Genomic DNA, 12,724 nt, shown 5'->3' on the forward strand with positions numbered 1-12,724 from the left:
TAGCGAGTTGCAGCGCCCGAGACAAATGGTCTCCCGTGCCCCCTAAGACGTTATATCTTACATTTATCATTAATCTATCATCGGGGGCACGGGTGACCAAGTCGTCTAAGGCGCCGCGATTCGCTGTGCAGAGTTGCGTCCGTTGGGCACGCCAGAAACCTATGATTGTGGGTTCGAGTCCCGGTTCGCCCCGATTATGTTTCTAGGTTTGTCAGCACCATACCCGTGTACGTGGGTTTCACCGAAGTGGTAAACGTCTGAGACCTGCATCACTTCGGGCTTTCCTCCCACATTAAGCTGACACGCCGCGATATAACTGGAATACTGTTAAAAGCGGCGTTAAACCCTACTCACTCACTCACTCAATCAATCTATCATCATTCGACTTGTAAACTGAGCCAAACATCATCATATTCAGGGAGTGAGTGAGTGAGTATGGTTTTACGCCGCTTTTAGCAATATTCCAGCAATATCACGACGGGGGACACCACAAATGGGCTTCACACATTGTACCCATGTCGAAAATCAAACCCGGGTCTTCGGCGTGACGAGCGAACGCTTTAACCACTAGGCTACCCCACCGCGCCTCACAGTTAGGGAGAACTGAGCAGCTGTGGGACACGAGTAACAAAGTAAACTGAATCTTATTCAATAGTATTAAGTATATTTATAATTAGTTATTAGTTCAAAGAGATGATGTATCTGAATATGATGAATAAAAGAATTATAATATCGTTCATTATTGTGCAAAATATGAAATTTGTTCATGAATAATGCATCTGTAATTCTTTATGTCTAACCTGCATCACATTATATGCACATCAAATTCTATCTTCGTCTTGTTTGCCTACCATGTTTGTGCTAGAAGAACGCCGCGAGGAACATGTACCTGTCCACTCTAACTGTAATTTACAGGTGCGATAAGGTTTGGGTGCGTCGGTTTAAATTTCCGTTGAATACCTTTGACTCAGAGGAAAATGCTTCGGGCTTGAAGTCAATATGTTTTGAAAGCATGTTTTTCGTGGAAGAACGTGAATTTAACTTTCATATTAGAACGTTTATAACCGTAGGTGAAGAAACCGCCACTGTTTATGCAAAAATGATAACACAAAATTGATATATATCTTTTCACAATTAAAGCTGAGTTATTTAGGAGATATATATTTACTTGTTTTCGTGTAGAGCTACCGCAGATAACAAACATCATGAAATACTGTTCAAAGAGGCGCTAAATTAACACCTCACTTACTCACTTGTATGATACCAAATTGATTTTTGTTTTGTTTGTTTGTTGTTTAACGCCGCACTCAGCAATATTTCAGCTATATGACGGCGGTCTGTAAATAATCGAGTCTGGACCAGACAATCCAGTGATTGCCATCATGAGCATCGACCCACGCAATTGGGTTCGATGACATGCATCAACCAAGTCAGCGAACCTGACCATTCTCTTACAACAAGCATAGTCACCTTTTACGGCAAGCATGGGTTGCTGAAGACCTATTCTACCCCGGATCTTCACGGGTCGGCGTGAAAGGAAAGCCAATAGTGACACAGGTTTTGTTTTATGTTTAAACCAATATGCGTGGTTGTGATGCTGGCAGATCGAAGACCCTGACAGGGATCCAAACACTATCAGTGAAAACAGACCCAGCTCAGGGACTCGAAAACGAATTGTGGCATGTGCGACTACCGGCCTTCCGTACTTCTGATATATACAAGGAAACGGCCAATCCCGTTAGTCGCCTTTTACGACAAGCATAGTCGTATACAAATTTGAGTGAGTGAGTGAGTATGGTTTTACGCCGCTTTTAGCAATATTCCAGCAATATCACGGCGGAGGACACCAGAAATGGGCTTCACACATTGTACCCATGTCGGGAATCGAACCCGGGTCTTCGGCGTGACGAGCGAACGCTTTAACCACTAGGCTACCCGACCGCCCCTATACCAATTTGAACCCCTGATCGATTAATTGACCACAACAAAGTATCCCCCAACGCTGCGTTACAGGCAGATTTCGGCAGTTGATATTTAAATGTTTGGTCCTTGACCATCGGATTGTCTGGTCATATGGTCAGCCCAATTGCGTGGATCGATGCTCAATATGTCAATCACTGGATTGTCTGGTCCAGACTCGATACAGCTGTGCGGCGTCAGGCCACAAACAAACATCAACTTTTGTATGCTTTGTTTGTTGTTTAACGCCGCACTCAGCAATATTCCAGCTATATGACGGCGGTCTGTAAATAATCGAGTCTTGACAAGACAATCCAGTGATTGACGTCTTGAGCATCGATCCACGCAACCAAGTCAGCTTGCCTGACCCCCCGATCCCGTTAGTCGCCTCTTACGACAAGCATAGTCGCCTCTTACGGCAAGCATGGGTTGCTGAAGACTTGTGTATGCAATTGGTGCAACTGGCAACTGCTACCGGAAGAACGGAGCTTAATGTACTCAGTGAACGTCTCAGAACTAGTGTTATGCAAATTGTAATTTTCAAATTTTTGAAATACTTATATTTCATTTATCTTTAACGCAAGCTCGAGTTAGGCATCTGTCATTATCTCAATCATCTCATCAATAAAATGCAAATTCATTTTAATACAGATTTTTTAAAATACACTACTGAATAAATAAAGTTAATAACACTAGTTTTTCAGTTATTCAAATAAGTACGTCATAAATATGTACACCCATCGCATCCCGTCCATCTACGCCCATCGCTCTTCGTCTACCTACGCCCGTCCCCCCAATCCCTCTATCTACGCACGTCGCCCCCGTCTATTAACGCCCATCGCCCCCGTCTATCTACGCCCCTCGCCCCCCGTTTATCTATGCCCGTCGCCCCCCGTCTATCTACGCCCGTCACCCCCGTCTATCTACGCTTGTCGCTCCCCGTCTTTCTACGCCCGTCACCCCCCGTCTACCTACGCCCCCGTCTATCTACACACATCGCCCCCCGTCTATCTACGACCGTCGCCCCGTCTATCTACGCCCGTCGCCCCCCGTCTATCTACGCCCGTCACCCCCCGTCTATATTCGCCCGTCGCCCCCGTCTATCTTCGCCCGTCGTTCCCCGTCTATCTACGCCCGTCAACCCCGTCTATCTACGCCCATCGCCCCCGTCTATCTACGCCCGTCGCCCCCGTCTATCTATGCCCGTAGCCCCCGTCTATCTACGCCCGTCGCCCCCGTCTATCTACGCCCGTCGCCCCCGTCTATCTACGCCCGTCGCCCCCCGTCTATCTACGCCCGTCGCCCCCGTCTATCTAAGCCCATCGCCCCCCGTCTATATACGCCCGTCGGCCCCCGTCTTTCTACGCCCGTCGCCCCCCGTCTATCTACGCCCGTCGTCCCCGTCTATCTACGCCTGTCGTCCCCCAGTCTATCTTCGCCGGTCGCCCCACCCCCATCCCCCGCCTATCTAAGCCCATCGCCCCCGACTATCTACGCCCGTCGCCCAACGTCTATCTACGCCCGTCGCCCCCCGTCCGTCTACGCCCGTCGCCCCCCATCTATCTACGCCGGTCGCTCCCCGTCTATCTACGCCGAACGTTCCCCGTTTGAACAACAGGACGCATATACATAATTATTTTCTATCAACACTGTTGACAGATAGGAGTGAAATGCATAACCCAAGTATATTGCGTACATGTTTATTACAGAGTGACGGAAATAACAACACTACTAAAATCAGACTCCGTATCAGTCGCAGCCCCAGCCTTGATGACCCACTGTCTGAAGCGCCACAATTTGCTGTGAAGAGTGTCGTCCCTTGAGGATTAAGATTTTAAATCCTAGAACTTTTAACCCTGGTTCGTCAGCGTCATTCCAGTGTTCAGGGGTTTCACCATAATTATGTTATTATAGAACCATTTCCATAAATCTCTACTGAAGGTGAGACTAACCTACCCCAGCATCGGCATCCGTTACAAAACACATGCAAAGGCATGTCAATCGTTAACATACATATAACTGATACAAGTGAAAAAACGTACCACACATCTATATTTTGTGCTGCAATGAATCCAAAACATATTTTTGTTGGACACAACAAAATTGAGTTCTTATTGGTATGAACCAATTTCAGAACTAACAACTGCTACAACTACCACCAACACCACCGCCCTAATTAACAACTGCTACAACTACCACCAACACCACCGCCCTAATTAACAACTGCTACAACTACCACCAACACCACCGCCCTAATTAACAACTGCTACAACTACCACCAACACCACCGCCCTAGTTAACAACTGCTACAACTACCACCAACAACACCGCCCTAATTAACAACTGCTACAACTACCACCAACACCACCGCCCTAATTAACAACAGCTACAACTACCACCAACACCACCGCCCTAATTAACAACTGCTACAACTACCACCAACACCACCGCCCTAATAAACAACTGCTACAATTACGACCAATACCACCGCCCTAATTAACAACTGTTACAACTACCAACAACACCACCGCCCTAATTAACAACTGCTACAACTACCACCAACACCACCGCCCTAACTAACAACTGCTACAATTACGACCAAAACCACCTCCCCAACTAACAACTGCTTCAACAACCACCAACACCACCGCCCTAACTAACAACTGCTACAACTACCACCAACACCACCGTCCTAATTAACAACTGCTTCGACTACGACCAATACCACCGCCCTAATTAACAACTGCTACAACTACCATCAACACCACCGCCCTAATTAACAACTGATACAACAACCACCAACACCACCGCCCTAATAAACAACTGCTTCAACAACCACCAACACCACCGCCCTAATTAACAACTGCTACAACAACCACCAACACCACCGCTCTTATTAACAACTGCTACAACAACCACCAACACCACCGCCCTAACTAACAACTGCTACAACTACCACCAACACCACCGCCCTAATTAACAACTGCTTCAACAACCACCAACACCACCGCCCTAATTAACAACTGCTACAACTACCACCAACACCACCGTCATAATTAACAACTGCTACAACTACCACCAACACCACCGCACTAATTAACAACTGCTACAACTACCACCAACACCACCGCCCTAATTAACAACTGCTACAACTACCACCAACACCACCGCCCTAATTAACAACAGCTACAACAACCACCAACACCACCGCCCTAATTAACAACTGCTACAACTACCACCAACACCACCGCCCTAATTAACAACTGCTACAACTACCACCAACACCACCGCCCTAACTAACAACTGCTACAACTACCACCAACACCACCGCCCTAACTAACAACTGCTTCAACAACCACCAACACCACCGCCCTAATTAACAACTGCTACAACTACCACTAACACCACCGCCCTAGTTAACAACTGCTACGACTACCACCAGCACCACCGCCCTAACTAACAACTGCTTCAACAACCACCAACACCACCGCCCTAACTAACAACTGCTACAACTACCACCAACACCACCGCCCTAACTAACAACTGCTTCAACAACCACCAACACCACCGCCCTAATTAACAACTGCTACAACTACCACTAACACCACCGCCCTAATTAACAACTGCTTCAACTACCACCAACACCACCGCCCTAACTAACAACTGCTACAACTACCACCAACACCACCGTCCTAATTAACAACTCCTACGACTACGACCAATACCACCGCCCTAATTAACAACTGCTACAACTACCACCAACACCACCGCCCTAACTAACAACTGCTACAACTACCACCAACACCACCGTCCTAATTAACAACTGCTACGACTACGACCAATACCACTGCCCTAATTAACAACTGCTACAACAACCACCAACACCACCGTCCTAATTAACAACTGCTACGACTACGACCAATACCACCGCCCTAATTAACAACTGCTACAACTACCACCAACACCACCGCCCTAATTAACAACTGCTACGACTACGACCAATACCACCGCCCTAACTAACAACTGCTACAACTACCACCAACACCACCGCCCTTACTAACAACTGCTACAACTACCACCAACACCACCGCCCTAACTAACAACTGCTTCAACTACCACCAACACCACCGTCCCAATTAACAACTGCTACGTCAACGACCAATACCATCGCCCTAATTAACAACTGCTACAACTACCACCAATACCACCGCCCTAATTAACAACTGCTACAACTACCACCAATACCACCGCCCTAATTAACAACTGCTACAACTACCACCAATACCACCGCCCTAATTAACAACTGCTACAACTACCACCAACACCACCGTCCTAATTAACAACTGCTACGTCTACGACCAATACCATCGCCCTAATTAACAACTGCTACAACTACCACCAATACCACCGCCCTAATTAACAACTGCTACAACTACCACCAATACCACCGCCCTAACTAACAACTGCTACAACTACCACCAACACCACCGTCCTAATTAGCAACTGCTACGTCTACGGCCAATACCACCGTCATAATTAACAACTGCTACAACTACCACCAATACCACCGCCCTAACTTACAACTGCTACAACTACCACCAATACCACCGCCCTAACTAACAACTGCTACAACTACCACCAATACCACCGCCCTAACTAACAACTGCTACAACTACCACCAACACCACCGCCCTTATTAACAACTGCTACAACTACCACCAACACTACCGCCCAAACTAACAACTGCTACAATTACGACCAACACCACCTCCCTAACTAACAACTGCTACAACTACCACCAACACCACCGCCTTAATTAATAACTGCTACAACTATCACCAACACCACCGCCCTAACTAACAACTGCTACAACTACCACCAACACCACCGTCCTAATTAACAACTGCTACGACTACGACCAATACCACCGCCTTAATTAACAACTGCTACAACTACCATCAACACCACCGCCCTAATTAACAACTGCTACAACTACCACCAACACCACCGCCCTAATTAACAACTGCTTCAACAACCACCAACACCACCGCCCTAACTAACAACTGCTACAACTACCACCAACACCACCGTCCTAATTAACAACTGCTACGTCTACGACCAATACCACCGCCCTAATTAACAACTGCTACAACTACCACCAACACCACCGCCCTAATTAACAACTGCTACAACTACCATCAACACCACCGCCCTAATTAACAACTGCTACAACTACCACCAACACCACCGCCCTTATTAACAACTGCTACAACTACCACCAACACTACCGCCCTAACTAACAACTGCTACAACTACGACCAACACAACCGTCCTAATTAACAACTGCTACGACTACGACCAATACCATCGCCCTAATTAACAACTGCTACAACTATCACCAACACCACCGCCCTAACTAACAACTGCTACAACTACCACCAACACCACCGCCTTAATTAATAACTGCTACAACTACCACCAACACCACCGCCCTAACTAACAACTGCTACAATTACGACCAACACCACCTCCCTAACTAACAACTGCTACAACTACCACCAACACCACCGCCCTTACTAACAACTTCTACAATAACGACCAACACTACCGCCCTAATAAACAACTGCTACAACTACCACCAACACCACTGCCTTAATTAACCAAAAAATTATGTTAAATACAGGATTTTAATATGCCCTCCGTGGCGTCATATTGAGACACAGATTCAGACCTTTTGAACGAATGTCATCGTTACAAGCGTGGGAAGTTTCAGCTTAATTTGACAATTGGTTACTGAGGAAAAGGTGAGCTACAGAGCTTTTTCAGCTATTTATCACGAGAAAAGTTTGTAACAATTACGTATGATTTGAGACAAATGCAAACGTGAGATACCAGACAGTGGCACCTGGCATCTCATTGCTGAAGGACACATATGTAGACAGGCGTTTCCCAAGTCGTCCATGTCACGGTTGTGGTCCAGAAATGTTTCCACGACTGTCTGCGTGTCCAGTATTGACGGTTCCCTGGTCAGGCCCCGCAGCTGTCACGGGTATTGTGGCTAGGGCAGAAACACGGTTGTGTCTCGGACAGCAGCGTAGGAGGGTCTTCGTGGTCTCCAACAACGGTCTGTACAGAGCCAGATGGAGATACAGCCGGAGGAAAGTGTACATTTTGGATATGAAAAGTAAAGGGTACGCAATATTCCACATGAGTGCACTTGAAGTTAGATTTTGAACGATAAAGAAAGCCACGCATAAACTCACGAACATGAGTGTGTTACTGATACACAGGACAAATATCAACTTAGATTGCTTCAATCTCTCCTGGGTATGCCGACTGATTGGGCCATGTGACCTTGTATGCTTAAGCACCTTATAGAGGAACCATATATTTGCAGCTACAGACCCGACCCCATAGATCAGATATAGGACCAGGAGCCAGAGTGATGTACGCCCAATACATCCGTCATTCACAGAACCATGAATGATCGGACTAAGTCCCGCCGTGAAACTGACGACGTAGGAGGAGACGACGACAAGGTACCCCCTCTTCTGAGTTATTATTCTGCTGTACAAGGTACTCTTGCAGATGGCCACATACAGATTGAAACTTATCCCTAGCAATAGGAAAAGTGACAAGTTCATCCATGTCTATTTCAGCACCAAACTGTAATGTCCAAAGAGCTGTTTGTTGGTGAATGATAGCATTAGTGTTATTACGGCGATGAGTTGATCCCCCAAGTTCGCTACTTGGTTGTTGATGAGGAGCAGCCCCGAGAATCCTCTGAATGTCGGTGTTCGTTTGATGACGACAAGGAGGAAGCCGTCGCTTGCTGTGCATACTGTGGTGAAAAGGACAGCTACGATGACTTCTTCTTGAACGTAGTCGAATACTCCTTGACAGACTTCCTTTGTAACATTCATTGTTATTTCAGCATTATCTGTCCTTTCTTTAAAGTGGGTTATCGTCAGGACCTCAAGTTCCCACTTGACGCTGATCTGTTGTCCTGATGTTCACCTCGTCCTCCTACTGAGTTGAATAAAGCTCTGTCGACGAGTACACAGTATTATAGAGGGCTACAACGGTATCCGGAACCTTGAAATGAGAGTCTGTAAGATGGACTCCGCCAGTATCAGCACACAGGACACAGGTGGTGGTTACACGTGTCTTATTTGAAGTCATCTGTCCCTCACGGGTACTGCACGTTCTGTAGCTTTAAGATCTGGAACGTCCATTTGTCCCCAGGAGTCAGTGATTGAGTTTCCAGAACTGACCTATGCTGATCTGTAAAATGGTTTGAATAGTACCCGAAAGAAGATCAATGACAGCACCAGTGATGGCAGTTGGAAGAACTATCACCTTATATACCTGTCTTAATAATGAGGCTTCTCAGATTTCAACACCAAGGAACTGCTTACTGGTAAGAAACTGAAAGGTGCCTTTCCAGAAGATGAAACGACCACTACTAATTGGAGAAATGTAATTGAAACCTGTTTTGAAAGTGCAGGGAAGGTTTCGCATTGTTGCGAATGATACATGTTTAGTATAATCACCGTATTCGACTTAATAAGCGCCCAGGGGGCTCTTGTTAGAATATTATTTTGGTGAAAAAGAAAAACAGAGTTGAAAGATAAATTTCGAGGTTTATGCTGACAGCCTGAAATGTTTATGTACGGCAGATCTATTTTTCGAGAATTAATTGCCCATAATTAAGGGTGCATATAACACACGAGTGCGTTTTGTACGCGAATAAATAAGTCTAAATAAATTGATCAATCGGAAGGGGTGCTAATTGGGATTGTTCTCTAACATATATTAGAGCGGGGCGCTTATTACGTCCAATACGGTACACCTAATTAGACGTGGTAGAATAAGCATAGTGGACGTCCATTCCTTTTGTGAGCGTGTATCCATAACTACATGCTGTCGTGTGCTGATCTATGAAATGGTTTGAATAGTTCAAAAGGAAGTCAACTCATGAAAGAAGCGACTATGGAAGTTTGAAGACCTATCATGTCCAACACCCGTCTTGATAATTAGACTTAAATAACAACCCAAAGGAACTGCTTGTTAGTATGAAACTGAAAGGCGCCATTGTACTGGAAGACACGAGCTGTGCTAATTGAAGACCTGTAAACAGGGGCATATCCTGCCAGCGCAGAAGATGATACAAGTATTTGTCCCGAGTGGAATAATTGTGTCCTGTGACACATTGTAACTGTTAGTATGGCCTTTGTATTAGCTGTTACTTATGCGGTATGTTCATCCGTCACGCAGGTGGTAGCTACAATGGGAAGAGACACGGGCATAATTAGGTTGGTTGGTTGGTTGGTTGTTTTACGCCGCACTCAGCAATATTCCAGCTATATGACGGCGGTCTGTAAATAATCGAGTCTGGACCAGATAATCCAGTGATTAATATCATGAGCATCGATCCACGCAATTGGGATCGATGATATGCATCAACCAAGTCAGCGAGCCTGACCACCCGATCCCGTTAGTCGCCTTTTACGACAAGCATAGTCGCTTTTTACGGCGAGCATGGGTTGCTGAAGACCTATTCTACCCCGGACCTTCACGGGTGCATAATTAGGAGATAAACACTTCGTGTTTATGCAGTAGAGCTAGGTTACCTGTAGATTTAACCGCGATAATTGAATTTGAAATCGACCATTTGTTTACCAGCAAGAAAACTATTTTCTTTGGGAATTTTTTGGTGCTTCTGACTGACACATGGGCCCAGGACAAGCCATATTCACGTCTGCATTATTGAAGGGATTGATAAACAAGCTCATATTTTGTGAAATTAAAACATGGAACTATTGGATGTTTATGCTTTGTGAAAGCGAGAAATTATTTCAGATAGCTGCATATTAGTCACTTGTCCCTAATATCCAACCCTACTGCTCATCAGCGTCATGTAATTGGACCCTGAAATAAACTCTTCAAAAGGTTAAAGAAACGCAAAGCCAGATTTGTATGAGGTAGGAAAATACATTTATACGAAGAACCTTACAAGGTATTGAGCCAATATGCTGTGGAGATAACACGTAGTGATTGTAGTCATCTCAGTTATCGGTACAAAATGAAGGTCAGCTACCATCAATAACGCGTATGCCCCCCCGCTCATAAAATACACGTTATGTCCTCTGGAGCAAGTGGGGCGGTGGGGTAGCCTAGTGGTTAAAGCGTTCGCTCGTCAAGACCCGGGTTCGATTCCCCAAATGGGTACAATGTGTGAAGCCCATTTCTGGTGTCCCCCACCGTGATATTGCTGGAATATTGCTAAAAGCGGCGTAAATCCACACTCACTCACCTGAGCAAGTGACTTTGTTCGACGTGTGCCTCTGTTCACCCAGCAGTAAATAGGTACGCGGTACAATGATGTGGTACTATGGTACTATGACCTTCTAGCGCCTCACAGACAGCTTTGGTTGTATACTCCCTAGGGAGTTGAGAATGAAAATCTGCCCACTGATCCATTGACAAGGGTAATAATAATGTAGTGTTTCGAGTATGAATGTTTTTGTTTTGTATGTAATTGATAAATGAAAGAACAGTTGTTAGATTTGACATGTCTATTTGAACAATCACTTATCACTGCAACAATTTGTCAGACACACAGACAGACATATTTATTCGGTACTTCAGGCCACCGGCCCATAATACAATGGAAATATACTGTATATATATATATTTGCATGCTGAGTAGATTTAATAATGATTCACCGTTCAACACTGTGTTTATTGTTTATTTTTATGTCTATTTGAACTATCACTTATCACTGCAACAATTTGTAAAAAAAATGGGTTATTTTGTGTCAAAATTATTCGTTCAATGAAGACTGGGATAAAAAATGAATTTGCAACCGCATGACCCCAACCATGTTTGTAATGTTGCAAATTTGTGCCGAAAAAATAATTAATTTTAGTAATTTTTCAAAGATGAGTTGTCTGAGATATCAGCAGTTGTCCATCATGCGATTTTTTTAAATGTTCAAAAGTTGCAAATCAAATTATATTTTTTTAAAACCAGAACCATGTAGAAGTATTCTTTGAGTGCTGACCAAGTGCCGGTACAGTTAAATTAATATAAAAATATAAAAAATAAACTTACGTTATTTTCAATAAAATGAAACATATGAAAAAATCAGCTGGGAGACATAGTTTTTTGTACTCCCAAGTTTGCATTGCTTGAGGAGTTGTGTTTTACAAGTGTGCTATTGTTGGTACGAGTATGGACGATGTCGAGTGCCATGTTTAGAGAGTGTCCAGTTAAAAGAGAGGAATGCAGTCGTGACGGATGTTTTATGTGGTGCTTAAAGCTGCTCGACATTATTAAGGAACAGACGCTCAGTTCAATGACCTCCTCAACGCCTAATGTCACCAAACTCACCTGTAACGTTATAATAACAATTAACTGTGTCACAGCGAGAGGTAAATATATGACCAGTCACATGTCTCTCATGTACGAGGTTATACAAACATACTCGCCTTCGACGTCTAGGCTTGCCGTGTCACGCTCTCAATGCTGTTTTCGAAATGAAAACACTTTCTTGTACACTGCTTACCCGGATTCCGGGTTAGAATAAGTCTTCAGCTTGCTGTAAAAGGTGACTATGCTTGTCGTAAGAGGCTACAAACGGGATCGGGTGGTCAGGCTCGCTGACTTGGTTGATGCATGTCATCAATCCCAATTTCATAGATCAATGCACATGATATCAATCACTGGATTGTCTATTCCAAACTTTTTTACAGATCGCCG

The 12,724-nt window shown here is 44.8% G+C and overlaps 1 protein-coding gene across 1 annotated transcript; it reads left to right on the plus strand.

Annotated features, from left to right (window-relative positions):
* Positions 1-2,837: 2,837 nt before the first annotated feature.
* Positions 2,838-3,431, plus strand: LOC125378291 (extensin-1-like). Its single transcript, XM_048393757.1, has one exon. It carries the CDS (start codon positions 2,838-2,840, stop codon positions 3,429-3,431), a length of 594 nt encoding a protein of 197 aa, XP_048249714.1.
* The last annotated feature ends 9,293 nt before the right edge of the window (positions 3,432-12,724 follow it).

The sequence above is a fragment of the Haliotis rufescens genome, unplaced genomic scaffold, assembly GCF_023055435.1.
Source record: "Haliotis rufescens isolate VD_foot unplaced genomic scaffold, xgHalRufe1.0.p SCAF_12, whole genome shotgun sequence".
Taxonomy (NCBI): domain Eukaryota; kingdom Metazoa; phylum Mollusca; class Gastropoda; order Lepetellida; family Haliotidae; genus Haliotis; species Haliotis rufescens.